This window comes from Harpia harpyja, chromosome 4 (assembly GCF_026419915.1).
Source record: "Harpia harpyja isolate bHarHar1 chromosome 4, bHarHar1 primary haplotype, whole genome shotgun sequence".
NCBI classification, from domain to species: domain Eukaryota; kingdom Metazoa; phylum Chordata; class Aves; order Accipitriformes; family Accipitridae; genus Harpia; species Harpia harpyja.
Window position 1 is genome coordinate 26,687,740 of NC_068943.1, and position 26,585 is coordinate 26,714,324.

At 41.1% G+C, this 26,585-nt stretch overlaps 1 protein-coding gene across 5 annotated transcripts in view; it reads right to left on the minus strand.

The window, feature by feature from the left end:
• Positions 1 to 22,595, minus strand: part of PCDH17 (protocadherin 17) — a 91,880-nt gene extending 69,285 nt beyond the window's left edge. For 4 of the 5 annotated variants that reach the window (XM_052786026.1, XM_052786027.1, XM_052786024.1 and 1 more), the window contains exons 1-2: positions 22,057 to 22,595; positions 17,349 to 20,424 (exon numbers count right to left, since the gene is read on the minus strand). In XM_052786026.1, coding sequence (XP_052641986.1) covers positions 17,349 to 19,976 — 2,628 coding nt within the window. In that variant the 5' untranslated portion in view covers positions 19,977 to 20,424; positions 22,057 to 22,595. Of the gene's footprint in view, positions 1 to 17,348; positions 20,501 to 22,056 lie in introns of all 5 variants that reach the window. The other variant, XM_052786025.1, reaches the window with a different exon arrangement.
• Between the last annotated feature and the right edge of the window lie 3,990 nt (positions 22,596 to 26,585).

Consider the following 26,585-nt stretch of genomic DNA (forward strand, 5'->3'; position numbering starts at 1 on the left):
TCAGATTTTTTGATATGAAGTAAAAGATTGAAGCCTTTCGGGAACAAGTTTCCTCTTCATTGGCGGGGAAGTCAGCTTAACAAAAGCTTTCAGCTCCTCTGCCAGAGCAGATGCAGGATATGTGTTTAAAGGCAAACTTCTCTCTCTAAGAAAGATGGGACTAGGAAAAAGTGTGGAAGCTGAACTGAAAACTTCCTTCTACTGAAAGGGAATCAAGAAGATCTTTCTGGATGAAACTCAAATTGCTGTTTGTTTCAGAATGGTTTCAGGTTTCTGAGCCTCATTTTATTCTGTGCTGGAGAAATGTGAATGTAAGCATCTAATGAAATTAGCATTGTCTGGGAAGACAATGTGGAAAGTTGTCAAATGGGACTAGGAAAAAATAATTGTAATATGAGGTCTGAAGATGAACTACTTTTTGGAGGAGGTGCAAGATCAGAATGTAGGAAGAGGTGCCAAACATCACACCACATAAAGAGCTCAAGCTGAAAGTACAATAGCTCTGCTTCTACAATCACAGCGTCAATAAATAAACATAATGAAATTCATGACACATTATAGCATTGCTCTGTATTGCCTCTATTCATTTAAAAATGATGAACACATTTAAAATAATTCACAACTTGTCAAACGCCTGTGAGCAGTGCAGTTAGTCTGATGCTTTAAGAGGCATTTGTGAAGATCTTATGAGAAAGCTTGATACAGCTTCTATCAAAGTAAAGATGGAAGTATGGCAAAACAGAACAATAACTACTTCACCTGAATCTGCTAGTACAGTTGCATCCAATATATTTACACTGTTCACCAATGATATGTACTTACTGAAGCTACTCTGTCAATAAAAACCACATTAAGAACCTTTTGAAAGAGCTTCCCTGTCAATTAGGCTGCAGATAAATTCTATTGCTCCAGTTTTCCTGTCAATTTAATATACTGGATCATATTAACAGTACTGGCTTGTCAATAAGGCAAATCCGAATCCTATTAATGGAGTTATACTGCCAATATAATCGGCTTCCTATTTATCGAGCTCCCCAGTATTTGGGAAAGCTGTGAAATGGGATTATAAGGTTAGGTTACATACATCTGTCTCGATATTACATAAATATTTCAGGAATTGTATCCTGTTGTGTAAAGAAACACGTGTAATCACTTTTTTCCATTACATAAACTTCAGATGACAGAACAGTACAATTGTTTACCATTGTTGAGAAAACATTAAATCATCCTCATTTATCACGTTATGTTTCCTGCTCGCTCTAAGTAACGCTGTTATTTTATAAGTCTGCTTGTGTGCCACACATATAGAACTGCTAAGACATGCATGCACTCCACACCCCCTGCACAAGACAATATCTGCTCCAGAAAATAAAAGAGATAAAACACACTTTAGGAACAAAATATGAAGCACTCCACAATTTCAATGCTTATTTAGCCCTTGTACTGTGCTGTATAATCTTGGTGGAACTGAAGCTTGTAAGTCTAATTCTAGTGTAACAGAAACCCCTGGAAATAATTAATAAGAGGTAGTAGTTCGTGCATAAAAAAACAGTAGAAGTTCAGCAAGCCTTCTATTTAATAGAAGCCTTAATGAAGTTGAACATTAGTTGCTTTTAACCACATTCAATATTAAATAACTACTTTGACTGGATTAGCAGAATATACAACAGACCATTAAACCTGATTATATTAAAAAAATCTTTTGCTTAAAAAAAAAAAAAAAGAAAAAAGTAATTGCATTAAAATGTACTGGGCATTCTCTTGTCAAATTAAGTCTCTAGGTCTAACTTGAAAATATGGATTTCAAAAAACATGGTCCAAAATGACAGTTAAAGGTCAATGAATCAAGTTGCCAATTATATTTTCTGGTAGCAGATGGGTGCAATGAAACCTAATGATTGAATTTGAAACGCTTTAATGCACCTTTTATCTATGGCTCCCACCATGTTGAGTCTACCTTAGTATTCCTAACAGATATTATGTTTACTGCACAACAGACTCAACTACAATTAGGTAACTAGAACGAAATCTGCACTTATCACGATATCCAGCTTACTCTAAGAATATCATACCATGAACTCAACAATACATTTGGGAGTGTATCTTTGATAGCATTTGTGGGGTTTTTTTATTTTTCATTCTGATCTGCGTGTTAAATATGAAGTCTAGAAATTAAGATATTAAAATTAGAGGGAAACTTAAAAAAAGGTGCCTTGAAATTTAAGGAGATGATCCAAGTATTTGTTATGATTTCAAAAATGTTTTTCTCTCCTTGCGTTTAGAACCCTTTTTTCTGTGCGAAAACCTTATCTTTTCTTTCTTTCTTTCATGCACATAGATTCTACAGTGCAATTGTGAGCTCCTGGCATTTTATTTTTAATTTTGAGTTGTATCTGAAAGTTCTTACTCAGCAGGAATTCCCAGTGAAGCCAGTAAGTGTTGTAGAATTTGTCCTATTCTTACCACTGCTGTTTTCCTGTTTCTAAGAGCAACATATCACAAATGTTTTCCAAATAGATAAAAGCTTGTAAACACTGCAGTACTATATGGTGGAGAAGGAGATCAAATTATGGCCTTTTAACACTGACAAACTGTTTTGTCCTCCTAATATTTAGTAAAGGGAAACAGAGACACTGGATATTTTAAATCTATTAAGTTTGTGTTAACATCTATCCACTGTGTTTACCTTCTTCTGTCCAACCCATACTCTCACTAAAGAAGGCAACAATAAAACTCCCACAAGCCATGACCTGAGGTCTGCTGAAATCAATGGATGTTTTCAAATTGGTTTCAATAGCCCTTGGATCAGTCTGCTTACGTCAATTATGGGATAAGCGAGTCTTTACATAGTGCGCTACATTCCCACAGATACATATGTTGTATGCTGAAGAAAGCTGCAAAGGAGCAGGAAGAAGATTACAATAGTGATAGAAAATGAGAAGAAACTCTTAAATGCAATATTCCTTTATCCCAGCATATGGTCTTCTCTATGGATGGCATTTAAACAGATTTGTAATGGCAGTGACGGGGAAAGGTGATTAGCTAGGCAGCAAACACTGTATGTAGCACAAGACTCCAGTACTATGTTTCTTCCCTACAGAGTGAAAAAAATTAGCAACAAAGATAAAGCAGGACTTGGTTCTGAAGCCACAGTGCCTGCACAGAAAACATGCATGAAGAGGAACACTGAAGCTTTCTTCCTAGGTGAAGGTCAGAAGAACAGAGGTAAATCTAGATCGCCTCCTTTCCTTTAAACCTGCAACCTTATCCCCTTTCTTTTCCTAAAATCCTTCCCCAGAAAAGCAATGATTCCCTTAAATTCCTTAGGAATTAGGAAGAAAATCACAGATGTTAAGACTTACATTATTACTTTCCATCTAATTTCTTATTTAGGTCATGCAACTCTTTCTTTCAACATTTTGTTAAAAATCCCCAACAAGTTATTCCATGAACATTTTGTGACAGGATACAAAGCCCTACATTCACACAAATACCTTGGCATAATTATTTCCTCTTAGCGCTAGAAAAAGACACACCACTAAATATGCTGCCTAAATAACGGCCGAATTTATGACAGAATAGTAGATCATCAAACTTTACAGCCTCACATGCCTGTGCAAGGAGATTTTCAACTGTAAAATGGTGATGAGTTGATTTATTATTTGTGACATAAGATAAATAATTTAGGTTTGCACAAATTTAGCAAGAGGTTCTGTCCCTAAATATATTTTAAAGCCATAACAGTCATGTGTCTATGATGAGGTGCCTCATAAAACAGAAAGTTTGATCAAATACACCATGAATATAGTAGCAGTGGTCAAGTAGGCTTGGACAGAAAAAATCAGGCCTTTCTGCTATAGGGCTTTGCATATCCATCCACAACTCCATCACTTCAACGTTAACCTGCTGCAATGTCTTTATACAGGACTCTATATTAAGTTGATTCAGAACGAGCAAAAAAAATAGTTATCTTTCTCGATAGGATCACCTCATCTAGAACACAACACCCACTTATCTAGTGATCGCCAGAGGTCATCTCTAAACTCACAGGTATTTAAAGGCTGACTTTGACCTGTAAATTCTTAAAAGCCTGGGAAAAAAATGTTCTAGATTACCCCTCTCATTACAGCTTGCCATACGGAGACTCTGAAATCAGATTTTGCTGTTAAAATAAAGAAGATCCACATAAGAAATGTTCTCTGCAAAGATTCCAGGATTAGGAAAAGTCTTCTTTCTGTTCCAAACCAGTGTTGGTTTGTCAACATCTAGGACACTGCTGCAAGTTTCACCAGGGATAGAGAGACTGAACAAGAATGCTAATATTTGACTGAGGAGTTAGTTAGAATACAGGGATTAAATTATGGTTTTGCCTCTGTATCTAATTAGTAGGATGCTCACCCAGCACGTGAGCAATTTTTTCGAAGTAGAATGCATGCAACGACAACTGAAGGATGCATATATATTTTAATTATTTAAATTTTTTTTTTAGTCATGATCTTTTAAAGAAAATAGTTAATGCAACCTTCTCTAAGTAATGTCCACATCAGAGAAGTCCCCAAGCCAACATTCAGAAGTGTGTGTGGAGAAGCCTCTTTCAAAATGGGAAAAGAAATGAAAATACGACAGGTACAGCACAAGAAATTCCAAATAAAAAGTCATGCAAAGGGGAAAAAAATAACTTGTTAAGATTGTTCACACAGCTCTTCCTGAATATTCAAACTGGATAAAGTGTAACACGGACTAATGCTGCTCCCTGCAGGTGGATCATGAGCCCACATGAAGCCACACCAACTTCCAACTTCACTGGAATTCAACATGGAGTTAGGTGCTTAGCTTCAGAGAGCGGAGCCTTTGCATGCAATTCTTCTACACATATGCCCTCAATACTTGTTTTCTGGTAGAAAAACTCATTAGGAGACGAATTAGATTATTTCCGTGGAAAGTTATTCATTTACATAATTTCAGGGCCATCTCAACTTACTGAAGCTTCTTTCTAAATAAACATGCCATTGTGCCATTGGGAATAAAACAAAAGCCATACAATACTAAAGGACTACTATATGGTCTTCAGTTCACATGCAACTCTATTAATGTCAGCGTAAATTCCTAAGAATGAGTAAACTTGGGTTTACTTGTTGGTTTTGTTTAAATCTTCTCAGGCATAAAGTAATAAAATACAAAACGCCCTTCTAAAATATGCTAAGATCAAGAGCAAACTCATTCGCTTTCAATGAAAATAGAATTAGGATCTTACTCCTAGGACTTTGTGTATCAAACTTCAGTGTAGAGACTTTCCACGGAAATGGTACAAAGCCCTATTCCTAAAGGTTTATAATAGGATTGCTGCTTTAACCTTAACCACAGCATAACAAACAGCACTAATATAATGATAATCCAAGCTACCAGCAACCTTAGAATGTGCAAGGAATAGACAGATACTGGCAGGAATTAATCTGCCATTTTCACACATCTGCCCAAGGGAGGTATTGTAATTGCAAAAATTTACTCTTAGACTGCTGAGACTCATAGTAATTATGTTTCTTTTTTTAATAGAAATAGCCACAGGTAGTAACAAATTGGGTTTTGAGATGGGGAACTGGGCATGCATTCTAACCCAAATTACTATGTAATTGTCTTTATTATAAAATACTATAGAAAACCTATGGCTCAAAATTTAAATCAGAACAAAACCGTTTTTTTAAATAAACTCTTCTCCTCCCACGGCTATTCAACATGTATGCCTATTTCTTCATTTACTGGTATCAGCAAGACCAGTATGACTGCAAGCAATTTATCTTTATCTAAAGATCTTTGCCAATACTAACCAAAAGTCCTGAAGCTCGCATTTGCTTAATAGAAACAGCTTTCTCTTGCTTTACTTTCATGCAAGTAAAGTAGACTAACAAGTAGGTCAAAATCTGGAAAACTAGCTACTGGTTCCTAAGGTTCCTTTGCCAGTATCAGGGGATGAAGAAAAGAGTGTGTGTGGTCTACATATATTTTAAATGAACTGAAATTAAAGTTTTGTTCAAAGTTCTGGAAGCCTGTTTAAAACAAATGAGCACAGGAAAGTACTTAAAATGAGTTATTTCACGCTTGAAGGAATTATTATTTCATTGCCATCACATTATTGCAATAATGAGACATATGCTGTTGGGAAAGATCATATATATGGTGGCAAATGAATAAATAATAAAACAAATTCATTCAGGTACTTCTGCCCCTTGCAATACTATATCCTGTTAGGCCTGAAAAGAAGCTACAGGTGGTTTAAACAGACAAAATACTTTTACAGATTTAGACAAAATGAAGACTATGCATTGAAAGAAATAACATAAAACGTTTTGTTTTCCCCTCTTTTTCACCCGATGGCTACAAAGTTGACTGATACATTCTTTGCCTCGGAGCTACGAGATGCAAATTATCATGTGCTTTTTAATACCTAACACCCCTGATGGAAGCAATAGAGTGCTGATCGTTCTGATGTGTCGCATGACTTATACCTCCTTTTCATCATTACTCTCAATCCCAAAGTCTGATAGAGGGATACACAGTTTTAAGCAAGATGTATAACTTCTACCATGAAGTGGAAAATGAGGTCCTTCCTTACCTATACTCTTGCCTCGGGAAAAAAATGACAACAGCATTTGTCTCTAAACTTGATGCTTTCTAAGTTGCAGCAAAAGGTGCACATTGACAGCATCTTCCAAAACGCTGTTATACAGCTATGTACAGATCATACACAATATAAAAAAAAAAAAATAGATGCACTTTGGTCATTAATGGTGTCTTTTATCCAGCTAGATAGTTCTTTTGAATCCATGCTGCTCTCATATCTATGTATCTCCACATATACATTCATACACACAGTTATATTATCTGACGTACAGTCTAGAAATTTAAATAGTTTCTAAGGTTTTGTGGCTGCCATTTTTAAAAGGCTTTTAATTTCATTGTTTCCTAAGGACTCTAAATTCTGCTATATTCTTGTTGTCATTTGATCCACTGAAATGATGAAGAGATCAGAAAAGAACACACTTGGTATTTTACAGCTGTGGCTGGATAATCTTGCTCATGATCATCAAAGCAGGATTGTTTTTATGATCTTCAAATCTGCATATCAAATTACGCAAGTCTATGCGAAAAAGCTAAAATATCAAATATTCAGACATCAGGACTATTTCAATAGCATACTAGAGAATGCAGTTGGAGGCTAAGTGAAACGAACAGCTTTTGCAGCTTTGCAGTGGTTTTAAAGCAAAAGGGAAAAGCAACAGGGAGCAGTTCAGCTAACACAGACTCACACATTCTGGGCTGAATTCTGCACATGTTTACGCACATCAGCAGCTCTACTCCTGTAAGCGATCTATTTAATTCAATGCTTCTATTGACCTAAATTAAAATAGTCACTGAATAAGTGTTTTAAGGATGATGCTTTGAAAGACATAACGCTACTATAATTACACATATATAAGTTAGTTTCCATAGGCCTCGAAATTACTTATGCACTGATTAAGGACATGATCCTGCTTGTTCTAGATTTGTGGAAAACCAGTGCTTTCCTCAATACCAGTAGGAACAAAGCCCAAGCACTGAATCTGAGGTGCGTTATTAAAACAATGTCCTTTTCTTTGTCATCTTTAAAATTTTATAGATTTTAAATATTTTCATTAAGAATTAATGAAAATTTGTTTAGCCCACTTCAGCTCACCTTTTTTTTTTTTAAACTAAGTTGTAGCTAAACAATCTTAACCATAAGTGGTTGCTTAGCAATCAGCAAAGAACAAGACAGAGATATAGTAAGTAAAGAAACTGACTGACATGTTCTGTGTTTGAATCATGGCATTGATTAAAAACAACAGAATAACACCAACAGAAGTTTAAAACAAAATTCTATTAATAAAAGAATACATATAACTGTCTTCAGGAACAAATTATGCATTTAAAAGCTGCAAATTGTGATTCACATGTCTACTCACGATAAAAAATTCTTTAGTTATTATTAAAAATATATTGAAATCCTTCAAATTTTGATGAAACCATTATTTACCTTTTGTTTTTAATTCAATTGTCAAGTGTGCTTCCCATGATTTAAAAACAGTATATATCTACAAAGCAAGCAAGAGTTTATAGCTTTGAAGACTTGAAATTGATTTTTAATGCACCAGCTTTCAAACACTACAAAGGCTGCTCTCTGCTGATAAAGACAGTAAACAAGAAATTGTCCTTTAAATGTTCCCTTTAATGTTTTTCTTTAATTAAAAATCAATCAAAAAACATTGCAACATTAAAAATTTTAAAATTAAGACATTAAAAAATGTTTCAGGTTTTTGACACACAACGCATTCAAACTAGAATGAAAACTTACAATGTTACTTTTGTTTACTTGTGCTAGTTTAGACTTTCTTTGCACTGTAAACACTGTTAATCAAGAAATAAAACCACATAAAAGTAGTTTATCATTGAACACAGATATTTTTAGTGAGTAGAAATGTTAAAAATGTGATGAAATAAAACTAGACATTATAAAAGTACTGAAGTAAAATGCTTTTTTAATACCTTTAGATTATTTTAATATATTCCTTTCCTCTAATCAGACCAAAGCCTATTTATGTAGATTAGTTACATCTAGAGTCTCATTTATCCAACCTGTATTTATCCTTTGATCACAAAGCTTGTTAACTTAAATGGTCTTTTATTGTTATGATTCGTTTTCCCATAATTATGCAGTTTAACTGCCTGATTTTTTTTGAATAAATATATGCAAACGCGCCAATCATATTCAGCAGTGTTATGCTGGATGCTCAATGAACTGTAAGAGCCATTTCAATACAATAAAACTGCCTGGAAGTGTTCCAGGGCAAGGACTGCAAATACCAGTAATCATAGTGTCACTAGAACTAGTACAGGCAAATACAAGCGTGTCACACATATATCAATAGATGGTCTGAAACACTGCCTGAAACTAATTTCGCATGTCTATCACTGTAAGAACTTACAATGCATCGATCAGAGGTCCCACCCACACAGCTGAAATTATGCTTTTGCATCTTGTAACAAGACTTTTCCTTTCGCCTTTAGAGTCAGCCTTTGGCGTGCCACGGAGACTGCGGGACGCAACCACCCAGCAGGGAACGGGATGCAATTAGAAACTTTTCTATTCGGGGTAAAAGTATTTTATGAACCAGAAGGACTCTCATCTGATACATACATCACGAAACCAGTAGAAAGGTCTACGGCTAAAATACTTGCCTAGATCGCTTGTAGCGTACCAAATTGAAAATAGATCAGCATGGGACTGATTGTCTTGAGGGCTGAAAGAGGAGATATCCCCTCTCTGCACAAAAGTGAGATGCAAATTGATCTTTATGCTGTCCCTCTGTACAAGTAACACTAATAATTGGCTGAAACTATGCAGTTATATCTTCACAGGTAGAGGGACTCCTCAATTTTGAGGACACATCACCAGACAAAAATAAGGAGCTATCTTCTCATCTCGAGCAAGTGAGATGAATTGATCTTCTGCTACCCTTTCTGTACAGGTAACACCACTAACTAGCGGAAGCAATTCAGTAGAAGAAAGAGATGGTTCTCGGGTGACCTTAATAAGCAGGAATTGTATCAGCAGCCTTTGGGATTTAGCTAGAAAATATATGACTGCTCAAGGAGGTTATTTAAAGCACTGCCTAATATCCTAATTAACAGGGACATTCATATGAATTTGCTTGTTCTTGAACGTAGTACTTAATACTGAGTATTTTATCTAAAATGCTTAATAATTTATCTATTTTTTTTTCTCATAGGATTTACAGTAATTAATCCAGAATCTTCTTCTACAGCAGACTAAAAAACAAAGGTTGTACTAAAAAGGCCATGACAAATATATTACTAGGGCTTAGAACACACCCTGGCCAAGGTTTATGGCAGGCTGTACATTACTCCATTTCATCTCATCACATCAGCAAAAGCAGAAACTAGTTAATCTCCTTGTTGTCCCTTTAAAAACATAACAAATGAAACAAACTCCAGGAACTTTTCCCAAAAATCATTCTGCCACTCTCTTCCTAGTACCTTTTTCTTTTTCTTTTTTTTTTTTAATTTAGGTAAGAGCCTGCAGTCCCCTGAGAGTTTCACTTGTTTCCTGTATTTTTGAACCCTTTAGCATTAATTTCACCACTTTGCTTCTTACAGCTGAAGTAGAGATACAATTGAAAGAAAAAAGCTCTCAGGCTATCTGCTGCAAAAATTTGTCCCAACTGCTCTACTCTGACCTTTTGACATCAAAGGATTGCTTCTATACTTTTAAAGATAAAAACAGAGCTGTGTTTCTGCTCCGGTCAACAAATCATTGTTTAAGTTCTTTTCACAGAAAATTCTTACCTGTTGGAAAATACTAGTACTAGTGACAAAATGTCTTTTCTTTATACATGCAGGCACTCCTCAGTCTTGAAAAGGTATCTCAAGACCTCTGCCATGCGTCGTGTATGTTTTCTTCAGAAAGAAAACAACCCATATACATACACTTTTTATATGTAGAGTGAGTGTCTTGCATAGCGAAACCTAAAATTAATTTGACAAGGCATTTTAAATTTTGTAGAAACAACGAAAGAAGGAGAAATCAAGCAGGATCTTTAAAAACATATGCATAAATATTACCCAGTATGTTAATGATTCCTAGGGAGGAGGGTAGTGAAAAGGAAGAAAAAATGCTGGGGAAAAAAATTTGAAAACAAAATCTCAGCTGGTTCACAGCCAAATGTTGTGACTTGGGAAGAAATTTTTTTTTTAATGACATTTTTGCCTCATTAGAGAAGCCAGGTTGTATCTATGCTTCCTTAATACCAAGCGATATTTCTGAGTATTTTACATGTATCTAATGTTAATTTTCCATGTAACAATATTTGCTGAATTTTAAGAACAATGCTATATTATGCACACTTTCAAAAAGATATGAAAACGTGAAAATATATGTTCCACAATATGTTCAGTGGAGTCCGTGATTTCTTCTTTCAGCTGCACACCTGATTCTGCTATGTTAGTGGTTGGAGTTGATGATCTTAAAGGTCTTTTCCAACCTAAATGATTTTATGATTCTATGTTACAGTTCACATCATAGTTACAAAATCTTCTAAATTCCAGTCTCCTCAATTGTTTGTAAAGAAGCTGTAAGAAAACATCACAAAAAGCTGAAATATAAAAATAAAGGGCCCAATCATACTATTCTTAGCTGGACTCTGGAAGGGTCTCAGTCACAATTTACTCTTGAACCACTGAAATCATTGATTAAGTCAAAATTATGCTGTTGACTGAAATATGAGTAAGAACAGGCTTTTTCATAAACATGGGTAAGGATAGCAGAAACCTGACCAATCTATTGTTAAAAGATAACTCTTCAAAGGATCAGTCATCGAAATTGCGCTGGTAACCACAAATTTGTGTGGATTTTCCCATTTAAGATTAGGTAGTGACAGTGAGCACCAAGATGAGGCAAGCTCAGACAACTTTTAGAGCCATTGAGAGCTGTGATCCAATAAATCCTGCATGACTTGCTTCATGTCCTTTATTTTAACTGCACTTTCTTCAACTCTTATATTTTGTAAAACAGCAAGTTCTACGGAGACATTATTATTCTTAATTTATTGGTTAATGAGAATTTCTGTTCCGGCAATATCATTTGCTTTCTCATAATATCCATATTCTATTTCAGACTTTTAAATTATCTTTTTCTCTGTTGTGTTTATTGTTCTATATTACAGCATTTCATCTTGGAAAGTTCTTTAGATCTCATATGGACCTATATATCAGGAATGATCTTTTTGAAATAATATTGCTATAAACAATACTGGCAAGGAGCTCAAGATCAAGACCAGAGGAGGTGTAGCACAAAACAGGAGCCCAGTTCTGCTTCCTCTACCTGTTTCACCAGCCAGGGCAGATGCCATAGTGAGCAGTATTTTGCCAGATCTTGTCCTAAAATATATTTACTTCATGTCACAGTACTATGCAGTGTATCTTGACGAAAAATGAAATAATGCTTCATGAAAATATAGAAAAGATCCTGTCCTAAAATTCTTACACAGTTGATGCTGGTATTGACTTCACTGAGTAAGTAAAACTAAAGCTACAGAATGATATAACACAAAATCATACTAATTGCAGACTGTATTTACACAATGCAAACATTCACAGGAGTTCTTTTGCAAGACATCTAACCTTGTAAAACACTGTAAAAACTACCATAATGCATCTTAGTCAGGTAGTTCTGAAGTTTCATCTGATGACAGTTTAGAATATGCAGCTGTGAAATTTGGGGAATTATAAAGTACGAACCCACAAACTTCCAAACGTGTAGAACTGCCCCAGTATTCTCTTGATGCAAAATGTTAAATTCTACTAGCTCTAGTGAGATAGAATAATATTGCTCATTTGCAGCAGAAGATACAAAAATAAAAAATGAATACCTCTGTTTTCAGATAGGAATTTAAATCACTGAGAATGAATGCAACTTCTGTGAGCAAAGCTGCTTCTCCTTATACTGCAGCAGCTGCAGACTTCTTTCTGCAATCTTGAAATTTCTGAGCTGAAGTTTCTCAAAGTAAAGCATGGAATAGTAGTATATCTAAAGACAGAGCAGCACTAATATAGTTTATGTTTTTTTTATTTCCCCTGAAGACTATATCTTCTTACGTACTACTAGACACCTGGCAATGAAGCTGCAATGGGATTTGACAGTAGTCTGTTGACACATCATAAACATCAGGTGCCTGAAGTATTACGAATGATCTGTACTTTATCTTAAAACGCTACAGGACTGCCGAGTACAGCAGCTACAGTGATTCCCAGCTTGAGAGCTTCTTGCAACACAGTCATTCTTTTTTAGCTGTTGTTTAGCAAAAGCCGTGACCACTGTTTTCTTTATTCACACCCGTCTCATTCCTGATATATTTACAAACCTCTCCAAGTTGCACCACAAGTGTAATAATAAATAATCTCTAGGATGATCAACACTACTTGCATACGTAGATAGTTTTCTACACTAATGTTATGTCACTTCAAGGAACCTATTTCCAGAACCTATTTGTTTAAAGAAACTATTTGTTCCCCTTTATCCATCCACTCTTTTATCTATTGGAAACCTGCAAGAAGAAATTGAGACTTGTTCACCCAGGGGATTAACTCAGAACTTTTTGGTAGGACAGATATGAACATATATGTATATGTTTGTACATGATATTTCTTTTTCTAATGTCTGGCCTTCAAAATAAAGCAAAATTCTGTTTCTCTTAGTCAGGTGAGTAGGTCAGCTTGATTTACTCACCAGAATGAGATGAACAGAATTTGCCCAGTAGTCTTTAAGGTCTAGAGTGACCAGAAATCTTCTTTCAGCCATGTAGAGTTTCCATTTTCTCCTGCTTTCCTCTTTTTTACTCCCCAATAAAAACAAATAGTTTGGACCTCAAGTGATTCAAAGGTCACATAGAATTTTGAATCTGGCAATGAGAATTGTATAGCACTGGCCTATATTTAAATATTTTTAACAGACTTGCATTTGAAAGCACTGTTTCTAAAGTTTGTTTAGAGTATGAGTGCTGAAGTTAAAAGCAATGAAACATGCTAAAGCGTAGCTGTTCTAACTTCCCAGTATGTTACTAAACACTATTCTTCCTACACATCAACCTCACGTGCACATCAAATCACAAATGGTCTATTTTCAGAGGCCCTAAGCACTTGCAAGTGTCTTGCGCCAATAAAAGCTGAAGGTACACAGCATCCTTGGCTGTCCATCAAAAATTTTATACATACATGTATGTATGCATGCATGTTTAAATTATTTCATTTTTATGGTACTGAAGAAGTTCATTGATTCATATAAGTGACACATGCAACCATGGCACATTTCTGGATGCTACAAAGTAGTGAGTAAACACACAAGTTGTTGAACCGTGTGACTAATGTGTAACAGAAGTCACTTAGAGAGAGGCAAGTTTACACCGCTCTTACACATATCAGGCAGTATTTTATTCAACCGCTCGTCATTTTGGGTCAGTCTGAAACCCATAGTCACTAAGTAACACTTTAGTCCACAGGTATTCATGGATATAAATTGGGCTATCCGTAGAATAAAATACTATTCATGAGAAATAAGGGAATCATAAAGTCTATTGACTTTACTAGCTCTTACTAGTAAGCAAAGCAAAAAAATTGTTATGCACTCCTCATAAGAGTGAGAAAATTTGGATCTTACTGAGAAAGAAATTATTTATTTGTTTTTAATTATTTACAGACTGAATTGGATGTACTAAGTAATAATATAATATTTAGCATGTATATATATATCCATAGATATATAAGTATGTACATATATATATAAACATAAAGTTTTAATAACTGGCTCCCGCTAGAGAATTCTGCCATTAAACACTTGCCGAGAAAATGAGAGTGAAGAAAAGCAGTTCCATTTTTGTATGAATTATATAGTGTGAGATTATCGTGGTTCAGTAATATGTCTGGAAAAACTGAAGTGAATATTTGCTAGAGAACATTTACACAATCATTTACCTTTCCCTTACTGAGGTAACGAAGAAAACTGCTTTTCTGAATTGACTAATGAAAGGAGATGATAAAGCAGCTGTTTGGATTCTGTATCTTTTTTCCACTGGCTATACCTTTGATTCCTAACTGTGCAATTTACTTTTCCAGACACAGGTTTCCTGGAGTGATTAAGGGTAGAGTAGATCCAGAGAGAGGGCTGATCCTTCACTATTTCTCCCTAAGTCTGCAGTCTGAATTTTACATGAGGCAGAAGTACAGGACCAGACACAAAGTAGTATCTACATTCTAAATGCAAATTTTTTATAAAATTTACTCTAGAGATGTGGAGATAGAGAATACAAAATGTATTTTAGCAATGCAAAATCATAGTGAAGAGGGTCAGATTTTCCCATCTAGCTACTTTAAGTCTGGGCCTTTCCTAAATAGAAACCAACTACTCTGCTTCATACTGTGTATTTGTTTTGTCAATGCAAATACATAATATAGTATCCATAAGTATGTTTGAACAGATTATTCACTAGGGAAAAATGAATGTTTCCTAATCTACTGGCTGGACCATCTAAACATCCAAAACACTCTGTGTAGATATTCAGGGAAAGTAAAAACAATATTAGAGATACCAGTATGTGCTATGAGGAGTTACGGTTAACATTTCCCACAGTTGTCATAACGAAAACTCTTATAGAAACCACAACACACCTTTTTAAGGGAGGAAATTCCTCTTTTAGTTTTATATAGATCTCAGAAAAAAAAAAATCATGATTGATATTATACAGTGAACACTGTAAAAAAAGGAATCATAGGGATTTTACACTACAATTGAATCTTTACTACTCAGTAGCATCAATACATGAATTAATTGCTTTATATAGACATTACATGGTTATAGAAAAGTATAATGTTCTGTCTTTTAGTAACTATTACACTTGTCAGTAGGAAAAAAAGTGTTTTCTTTTTTTTAGCATTCTGACAACTCCATTTTACAGTAAAAAAGTTGACATTACTTAAACAAGTGTCATTGAAAGTTATTTTTTAAAGCATGAATTATAAATCAAATTATCTCCGGTTATGCCCTAACCTAAACTCTTTCCTGAAGTGTCACTTTTTGTTAAAATCAATTTCAGATTTTAAGTATTGCTCTACTCACCTAATTGATAGCAACACAAATTCACGATAGGCATAAAATGAAATTGTTTCTGTGACACAACTCAGTAGTGGGTTGAGGATTAGTTCACAGTGACCTTGTACAGACAGCCTTTTTCTTTTTTTCTTTTTTTTTTCTCCCAGTTATAAATATTCAATTTACAGGCCACCAGTCACTGGAATTTTGGTTACTTAACCTGCCAATTACCGATGGCCACTTCTATTTAGTTTAAAACATTCGATGCAGCTGGCAGCTAGAACATTCAGTGTTCACAGACCACAGGGTATGATAACTCCAAGGTATTATCAATTTTCTTTTGGTACATCAAGTGTCTACAGTGCAACTTCTTTCCCACTTGCTGCATACACAAAATGAGTCTGTGTCACTTCTGATACACTCAGCTCGTTCCCCTATGACTCAGAACAGCATATTAGAACCACAGGATAAAACAGATATGACATTTCAAATATATTTAATAGTCATTATCCAGAGCCTGCTTTCAATCCAAATGTTAAAAATCAAATACCTGTAGTATTTGAACATTAAGCTGCATTAATCATGAAGTATGACTTCAAATTAAATCAACTGGAGCCAAATTCTGCCCTCACCTTCACTCTGCGAGTTCACTGCTCTGGAATACATCTTCTGAGTTTGGACTTTAAACTACCTGCAAAAAATTAAGTCATTCTTTGCTCAGCACCCTACATCCAATGGTCCAAATTCTGCCACGTCTCACATTCACAAAAGTCGGTAGAGGACAGTGTGGATATAACTGGCAGCAGAATGCAGCCCAGCTGTAATTTCTAAATGAGCTTTGGTAGAAGACAGAGCATGTAAGTCTTTCGCTATAAAGCAATCATCAATATTGACTCAGGCTACTGGAAAACTGACTAGTTGTTTTGCTGTTTTATGACAGGAGGCGAGTTTTGTTAACATTTGGGGGTAGGAGGGAATTGCCACGTACATTTTCTTTCTATTTGACTAAGCAGAATTTTCAGCGCTGAACGTTTGGCTGTTTGTGGGGAGAGGAGGAGGCAATGGGGCCCCAATGATACTGTTCTGCATCAAAAAAATAAATATTTATGTGTATATATTCTAAAGAAGGAAATTAAAAAAATTAAAAACATACATCTTGGAAAGGTAGCTCATATTTACATACAGGATCGGAGGGCTATAATACACTGTTGCAATAGATGTCCTCAGTAGGTAGAGTTTCTCCCATGTCCTGTTAGTTACTGCAGATGACATGACTGCTTCAGAACCCCCCTCCCCCCTTCTCCACCCCAAACCAAAGCAAAGTGAAACCTGTGGAAGTGCCCACCTCTGTCTGACGATCTTCTGGGAAGATCCCCCAGCGTGCCCCAAACGTACTAAACGCCTGCCTGCACTTCCACATGCCCCTCATTTGCACTGCCATACCTCCGCTTGTTTCGGCGGGCATTTACTTTGGAATCGCCCGGGAAACACCGGTGTGACAGCAGAACCACACCCCACCAGCTGCGGTCTGGTTCCACTTTCCTTAAGTCCACCTCTCTTTAGTGACTTGTGTTGGTCCCTTCAGTGGTGCCTGACAGCAGATTTCACTGCAGACAAAAGGTAAAGTTAACCCAGCGTCTAAAGTGAGGTCCAGGGTATTCTAAAAGTCTCCTACCTGAATTATGGACATCCGGCTCGGGGGAGCCTCGCTGGCGTTAGTCCCTTGCCCTGTGAAGCTGGTGTGGCAGCCCACATGTCCCTGGGGTACGGTCAGGTTGTTGGAGGCGGGCTTCAGGTACATCACCTCCGACCTGGGAGAGCTGAGGGGCAGGCGGGTCTGGTAGTCAAAGTACATGGGTGAGGTGGCCAGGGATGGGCTGCTCACCACGTTCATGACATTGAGGGGGCCCCGGCTGTCCTCGCCCTCGCTGGGCACCAGCATAATGTCATTCTTGCTGATCTTCTTCTTCTTGCCCTTGCCCCCTCCACTGCCACTGCCTCCTCCTCCCCCGCCACTGCCTCCCCCTCCTCCCAGCTGAGGGTGGCTATACTCGGCAATGCGACAATTATAGGTGCGGATCTCCTTGTTCTCTCTCTTGCACTTCACGGCAATAGTGATCATGGCGGCCAGCAAGATGATGGAGACGGTGCTCAGCGTCACGATCAGGGGCAGCGACAAGTCCCAGTGTGGTCGCCGATGCTGCTCGCCGTTCACCTGCGGCTCGCCAGCCTCAGGCAGGGGCCCCGCCAAGGCCCTGACGATGAGCTTGGCCACTGCGGAGAGGCTGGGCTTGCCATGGTCACTGACTTTTACCACCAGTTCAGCCACAGGGCTGAGCTCCTCCCAGTAGGGGTGCAAGGTGCGTATCTCACCGCTAGTGGGGTCCATCTCAAAGAGGTGCTCCTCGTTGCCTTCCACAATCTCATACGTGAGGCGCCCGCTCTCCCCAAAGTCACTGTCCAGGGCGCGGACGGTGCCCACGGGGTAGCCCACCCCAGCGTTGCGCGGCACCTGCAGCTCAGCGGTGTCGTTGATGAGGGCGGGCAGGACGATGAGGGGCGCGTTGTCGTTGACGTCGAGCACGGTGACGCGCACCGTGGCGTTGCTTTCGCGGTGGGGTGAGCCAGAGTCTTTGGCCAGCACGCGAAACTCAAAGTGCTTCGTCTGCTCGTAGTTGAAGCTCCTCAGGGCATAGATAGCACCATTGGTGGGGTTGACGGAGACATAGGTGTAGATGGAGACGTCGCCCACATGCCCGGGCAGGATGGAGTAGGAGACTGTCCCGTTTTGGCCCAGGTCGGGGTCCTGGGCCAAGACGGAGCCCAGGTACTCTCCGGGGATGTTGTTCTCAGGCACCTGTAAGACGTAGAGGTTCTTGCTGAAGCGGGGCGGGTTGTCATTCTCGTCAAGGATCCGGACGGAAAATGACTTGGTGGAGTTTAGCGGGGGGTTGCCCCCATCACGTGCCACGATGGTCACGTTGTACTCATCCTGTGCCTCGCGGTCCAGGGGCCGGTCGGTGACCACAGTGTAGAAGTTGTCATAGTTCTCCTCCAGGGTGAAAGGGACGGCTCCGGGCCCGCTGCCACCACCCAGCACCCGGCACTGGAGCTGCCCGTTCTTGCCCGAGTCCCGATCGGTGACCCGCACCAGGGCAATGACGGTACCCGGCGGGGCAGCCTCGCTCAGCGCTCCCTGGCGAACGGAGACGAAGCCGATGGTGGGGGCGTTGTCGTTGCGGTCGATGAGGCGGACAGTGACCTTGCAGTGAGCGGGGATGGGATTGGGCCCCAGGTCCCGAGCCTGGACGTCGATTTCGATGAGGCCGCTCTCCTCATAGTCCAGGTTGCCCTTGACGCGGATGAGGCCACTCTGCGGGTCGATGCTAAACAGGTCGCGGACGCGCTCGGGTGCGTAGCCACTGAAGGAGTAGAGCACCTCTCCGTTGGTACCCTCGTCGGCATCGGTGGCGTTAAGGTCGATGACGGCGGTGCCTAGCGGCGCGTTCTCCGGCAGCTCCACCACGTAGGAGGCCGCCTCGAAGATGGGGCTGTTGTCATTGGAGTCAATGAGGCGCACGTTGATCTGCACCGTGCCCGAGCGCGGTGGGTCGCCGCCATCCAGTGCTGTCAGTACCAGGGTGTGGTGACTCTGCTCCTCACGGTCTAACGGCTTCTGGATGACCAGTTCCGGAAACTTTGTGCCGTCGCCGCGGGACTTCACGTCGAGGGAGAAGAGACCGTAGTCATCACGGGTGAGCAGGTAGGTGCGCAGCCCGTTGTCCCCGGCGTCCGGGTCGTGGGCGCTGGTGAGGGGGAAGCGGGTGCCGGGCGCGGCGTTTTCTGAGATGTCCATGTCCACCTGGTCAGAGGGGAACGCCGGCGTGTTGTCGTTCAGGTCCTGGATCTCCACCTTGATCATGCAGATCTCCTGGTCGTTGGCGAACACCTCGAGGGACAGCTGGCACTTGGCGCTGCGCCGGCACAGCGCCTCGCGGTCGATGCGCTGCTTGGTGTAGAGCAGCCCGCTCTCCCCGTCCACGTCCAGGAGGTGCGGGGCCGAGTTTTCCAGCACCCGAAAGGTGGACTTGGGACCACGGCCACCACCGGGGCCGCCGCCGGGGCCGCCTCGCTCCGCGGGCAGCATCCCTCCTCCCGCCGCGCCCGCCGCCAGCCGCGCATCGCGGCCGATGTTCCCGATGACCGTGCCCGCTCCCTGCTCCTCCGGCACCGAGTAATTCAGGTTCTTCAGAGACAGGGCGGGAGCCCAGCAGAGGAAGAAGCAACAAATGGAAAGGTACATCCCCAAGCAGGGCTGGGGGGGTGGTGGGGGGGCAGCAGCTGCAGCGGCGACCAGGGTTGTCCCTGTCTTCTCTGCCTCCTGCGCTGGGTTTGGTCTTCCTCCTTCTCCGTCGGCTCTCTCTTTTTTCTTTCTCTCTCTTTTTTTTTTTTTTTTTTTGGTCCTCCTCTCTCCCCACCCCCGTATTTTAAGTTCCTGAACCTGTTGCTCTAAAGCATCTGCAGAGACACAGGATGAAAGGCAGCAAATAGACCATGTAGCTCAGAGGGAGGGAGCAAGCGGGGGGGGGCGGAGGGGGGGAGCAGCTTCGGCAGCGTTTCAGCAAGCGCTTGCCGTGCTTGCAGTCCCCTCGCAGTTACTTCGGCTGTCCAAGTTCGGCAGTGGGAGGGTTTCAAAAATCAGAAAATTTGCAAAAGATCTTCTCCTCCGGGCAGGCGAAGCGTTGCCGATCCTCGAATCCCCGCAGATGTACAAAGGATAATAAAAATAACAACAATAATAAAAAATCGGCGGCAGCGGTTGTTTTTCTAAAAACGATCAAAAAGATTTTTTTTAAATATGTGTATTTCTATAGACATAGGAAAGGGGGGTGGCCACAGGTCTGTAAGCAGGGGTAGAAAAGCTTATTTGCTACTCATCGCTTGTGATGCGATGGAGCGGAGGGGTGGGAGAGAGACAGAAGGGGAAAAAAGTCTCAGCTTGTTGTTGAAGCCCTCTTCGTGTGCAGTGAGAGGCAGTGAAATGTCTGATTGCACCGCGGGGTTGTTGGTTTTCAGGGAGTGTTTTGCTGCATTTAGAGATCTAATCTTGCATTGCTTGCGGCGGAGAGCTGCATCTCGCTGCCATCGGTATTTCCCCCCTCTCTGTCTCGTACACCCTCACTGTTTCCTTCCCGAATCAGAAGGCGAGGGAAATGAGGACTGCAGGGCAAGAGGGGAAAACAAAACGCACCCCCCCCCCCCCCAGCAAAAACTAGTGTCCGGATTTGTAGTTTCCTTTCTCTCCCTCTACCACCAGCCTCACACTCGTCCTTTTTGGGGGTGGGAAAAATTAAGAAACCCACCAGCCGACCGTCACCATTAGCAATAGATATATATTTTGAGAGAAATCACAGGCTGTGCTCAATCAGATGCACACTTGGGTTTCTTTAAGACAGGCCAGTAGCCGCCGCCACCACCACATCCTTTCTCTCAGTCTATCTATGCCTGTGTGCGTATGCGTGTCTGAGGAACTGCACTTTTCTCGATGCAGTTTAATTCCAGTTTGCTTTTCTCTCCAGCCGAGAGGAAATCAACAGGCAACCCATAGCTGGACGCATAGATTAAAAAAAAAAAAAAGAGAGAGAGAGAGAGAGAGAAGGGGGGGGGAAGAAAGAAAGAAAAGCCAGCACACACACACACTCTCTTCTCTCTCTTAGTCTCTCGCTAAAAGGGAAACAGTCTCTGTATTCACAGGGCTGCGCTATCAAGTGCCTCTCCTTTCTATTCAACATCTCCTTCCAATGACACTGCCGCCTAGTTCTCTTCATTTAGGGGAGGGGAGAAGAAGAGGAAAAACAATTCTGGCGATGAATAAAGTGGGAGATCTTTTAATCGACCAATTCGCTTATATTAAAACCTATGCAGTTCCGCCACTGGTGTGATGCATTTTTTGCAGTCCTTTCAAGCTTTAACAGTCTCTCTGGGCATCTTGGTAGAGGGGAGAAGAGCGGCGGCAACGCCAGATGCGTTCCCCCTCTCCGATATACCTTTCCCAGCGATACGGTGTATAGGTAAATATTGGGGAAGGGTAACTAGATTTTATTTCAGGTTCTTTTAACAACCAGAAATAAAGGAAAGGCACATCCAGAAATGCAGGTGTTTCAATCTGCTGGCTGAGTCAGATCCAGCAGAAGAAATCACATTCACTATCGCCTCATGTTCCTCCCTTCACAGACATTAGTTGCAGCTTCTTCCTAACGCTTCTCTGACTCACTCTGTAGACAGGAAAAAAAATTAATCAGATTTGTAGGGGTGGGGGGGAAAGGAGAAAAAAAAAAAAAAGAGAAGGGGGGGTGTCGGATCCAGCTACACTTTTACTATACCTCTTTCTCCGGGAGACTGAGGATCAGGAAAACAAGGCTGTTATCCACTCACTGGCACAGAGGCGCGTCTGTCTCCTGCTTTGCTGAGTGTTTTTAACCACCTTTCCTCAGTGTTATGTGTGAAATAAATCAGAGATCTTTCATATTAAAAGAAAAAAGAAAAACCACCAACAAAAACATAGGTTCCCAATACATAGCTCACAGATCTAGTTCCGAGTCTCAGTTCTGCAATGTTTTTTTTTTCTCCTTTATTTGAGTCCGGACCCAAAGTACACAGTTAATTCTGGAACCTGTGGTAGAGAGGCTTTCAAAAGAAAAAGAAGAAAAAACAAATATTCTTCTCTGCCTCATTGATGGGTGGCCCCTTTCAAACAGACGGTCGCCAGTCTTAGCCAGACAGCACGCGCGAGGAACGCCGATCCCCGATAAACCAGATCCATTTCACCAGCCGCCCGCAGGTAAGTGGAGAGAATTCAGCGAAAATTCAACAGTTGGAGCCGCTCTCTGCCTGCTTGCCTCTCCTCTCTCCCTCTCTCTCCCCCCCCCCCCCCCCCCCCGCCTCCGCCTCCTCGCCTCCCTCACTGCAGCACTCGCGGGGCCGCCGCGCCGCGCCGCGCCGCGCTCGCCCAGCGCCGCTCGCCGACTGCCTCTATTCACCTCACGCCGCGGCTTAAACATTGATACGGATTCCCCGCCAGCCAATCGGCGACGGCGGCGCCGACCGGCCCCGACGCCGACCTACCAATGGGAGGAAGCGGGCGGGCGGCGGGGCGGGGCGGGGGCGGGCGGCGGGCGCTGGGTGTCATTGATTAGATCGGTTCGGTGGGAGACGCGCAACGTGCGAAGGGCTCGGGCGGGCGGGCGGGCTGCGGTGTGTCGGCGCCGCGCACCGCAGCGCCGCGCCCCCGGCTGCTCCCGGCTTGGCCTTATTTAGTTATTTATACGCAGCCCCCCCCCCCGCCCTTATTTATTTATTTTTTAAGGCGTATTAACAAGTCTTCCGTGATGACGGGTGGGAAAGGAGGGGGGACGCGACACCCCCGCGCTCCTCCAAAGCACTGCGAGAGCGAGGACTTGGCTCCGCAGCACCGTCCCCGAGTCCCCCGGGGGGCGTGTGGATGTCCGTCGTCCCCGTCCCCCCCCCCCCCCCCTCACCGGCCCCGCCACCCCTTCCCCGACCCTATGGGAGCCGCCCCGAACGGGACGCGCCCTCCCCGAGGGGCAGGTCCCGAGCGTGGGAGCATGGGGGAGCGGGAGGGCTGGGGGCCGCAGCAAGCAGAGCCCTGCCTTCCCTTCCCTTCCCGTGTCATCCCCTCCCTGCCCTCGCCGCGGGGACCGGGGGCGGCGGTGGTCGCGGGGGGGGGGGGAGGACCGAGGCTGGAAAGGTGAGTGCTGGGATTACCGGAGCGCCGGTGTCGACCCGCGCGTACCGAAATGAAGCTGCCATTTGTGAGCTGTGAGTGACGAGCGTGTAAGTAGCATGAATCATTTAGGGGGAAAAGGAGGAGGAAAGGAAAAAAAAAAAAAAAAAGGAAAATCAACTGTGGAGCGATTATAAGACGCTCCTGACAATTATTTAAGAGCGGCTCTTAAAAGGCACAGTTAAGGAAGCTGCTCTTTCGCCTTGCTCAATAGGATAACCTTCAGCCCTTTCTGAGTTACTGTGTCCATAAATATAATTTGACTTGCAGAAAGTGGTACAGATTTATAAATTCAAGTAAGGGGTCTTTCTAGACCCATCTTCCCGTCCTGAAGACCTCTTTGTAGCTTTGAAACGGATAGTCTGCCATGCAGAACGAGTCTGCTAGTAACCGTTATCAAACTAATGCTGTGTTAAAATGCAGTGTATAAATAAACCGTACATACGTTAGTGGCAGCGTAAAATCACTACTCTCAGACGTGCCAACTTTCTGTGTAAGAGCGACAGACAGACGAAATAAAGGATATGTTTACAAAATGGGCTTTGCTTTCTGAATGAGGGCTTCAGATTGGCTGATGAAAATCGGCGTATTCGGCTAAGTCACTTATTTGGAGACATCCCCTATAGGAGTAGCACATTTTTAAAAATGGAACAAACACCAGAGTAAAGCTCCTGAGCTATCAGGAGACCTCGTTTCACTGTCACTTCAGTCCTCCGCTTTCCTCTCCTTACTCCGTAGCCTATGCCAAACCTTCAGGATGTCCGTCTCAGGATGTCCAGAGATTTTTCTCTGCAATTTCTGCTAATTGGGGGGGGGGGGGGGGGGGGAGAAGGGTCACTGCCATTATGTAACGGCTCCCTCTAGTGTGCTACAGCTACTGCTGCAGCTGGGGTACATCCTGCGTGTCCATGTCCGTGTGCGTGTCCCTGTGTCCGTGTGTGTGTGCCCAAGCGTGTACACCGGCGGGAACTCGAGTTTCCTTTCTGAGGGAGCAGGAGAGCACCAGCAGGATAAAACAGTAATTTCACTATTACAGTGGCATAATACTATGTAATACATTTCTGGCAATGTTTCTCATGGTTTACTTCTGTTAAAAAAAAAGTCACAAAACCCAAGATGAATTTGACTTTTTTTTTGAGGAGGCTAGCATCTCCATCATTTTTTTTCTCCACCCTAGTGAACGCCTTTCTGGATTTTTATATGACTCAGCATTACACAATAAATACTCTGACTCCACAATGAAGTCAATACATTTGAGGGCACTCTGCAGTTTGTAAAACAAGTAGTCGGGACTCTAAATTAAGGGGAAAACTATATAACCCTTTATCCAAGTAACTGGAGTCTTTGCTTGTAAAATCTGCCTTTTTTTATCAAACATCTCGCAGCTTACAACATGCCATTGATACCAATGACATGCATGGAATACTTAGAGGAAAAATAAAATCTGAATTGCTAGCACTAGATCCTCAAACCTATGACTGACTACCAGGTGATGATCATAAATGAAACGCTTACCCTTTGCCCTACAAGTCATGGCAGTTTTTAGCGTTAACTTCAGCAGAGCTACTTTTTAATGCTCATTTTCAGGTATGGCTGATTATTAGCAATTTCTAATGATTTATTGGAAATCATATCATCTTGACATCTTTAAAAATTGTGACTCTTAAACGCAATAGAGACCTAGATGCCTAACTGGAAAAAGCCAGATAAAAATTTATGCCTGCATATGAATATATGTCTCTGCCAGGCTGATGTTTGTTACATCAGACAGTTTATAACAACAAAATGGCATTTATTGATTTTAATCCACCTGTGCAAGTAATGAATATTTTATTTCTTCGATGATTTTATAGTATATCTAAAATACTTTTTCTGTCAAATTTGTAGCACACACTACATATTTGATAGCTTAGACTGGCATCATAATTTTCTATACATTCATCAGGAAATTGCTGTATTTCTCACATAGAAAAGTCAGAAAGAAAATGCATGATGGTAATGCAGTGTGTGCCAATAATACCTATATGCTGTGCCACGTCACTGTGTATTGAATATATAGTGTATATTTATTGGGGAAAAAAAAGAAACAAAACTAAAACAAAAGGAAAAAATGCTTATCAACAGCTTGGTGACAAAGCTGTACTGTGGAAAGGCTAATACATAGACAAAATGAAAATCCTTAATAACAGCAATACACATATAGAAGGCTTACACTACCTGACAGATCAAAAATACCCACATTAAATACACTGTGTAGGAGAAGCTCAACAAAGGAGCAAAGTCCAGTATAACAGTCTTAACAATAACCTACGTACGGAGGGGTTAAATTATGCTTTGGAAAACTACTTTTCGATCCCTGAAATGTTTGTTTAGTGGAAGCTGTAGTTTGACATCAACCAAAATAACAGATAGTAACAGGATACATCTCAAACCCAACTTTTTAAAAAATGCTGATTAATCATGAACATAACGCATCAGTATTCAGACTTTGGGGGGGAAATGTTTGTAATGAAATTTAATAGTTTATCATTCTATCCTCAACAGAGACAGGTAAACATTTCTACTTTCAGAAAAAGGGAATAAATAAGAAATATCCTCAATCAGAAGTGTTGAAATGAAAATCTTTAGTCTCAGCATGGAGGGTACTTAAGCACAGCACAAAAGTCTCAGAACAAATATCCCTAAACAAATAAAAGAAATAGGAAGGCAAGGAAAAGATCAATGTAGTTAAATGTCAAGGTTCAATATTTAAGTTATTTGAGCCTAAAATGTATCATTGGGAAAGCCCAAATCCAATCATCTTGAAAACAATAGAAAGAAGTAAAATCAGAAAGGCCAAGGAGGGAATTTGAGGAACAAAGAATCCATATATAAGAGAATGAATTACCTGTTAAAAACCAAACATATGCTTTACCAATATGAGGAAGCCACGACAGAACTGGGGGGGCTATTAGTGGGCCAGCTGTAAAAGAAAAAGTATTGCAGAGAAATTAAATTTCTGTGTTCTGGTGCTCACAGCAAATGAAGACATTTCCTCAGGTCAACTTTTTTTTAGCAACAAAGATGAGATGTGGGTCTGTACTGAGGTGTCAACAGAGAGATTCTTAA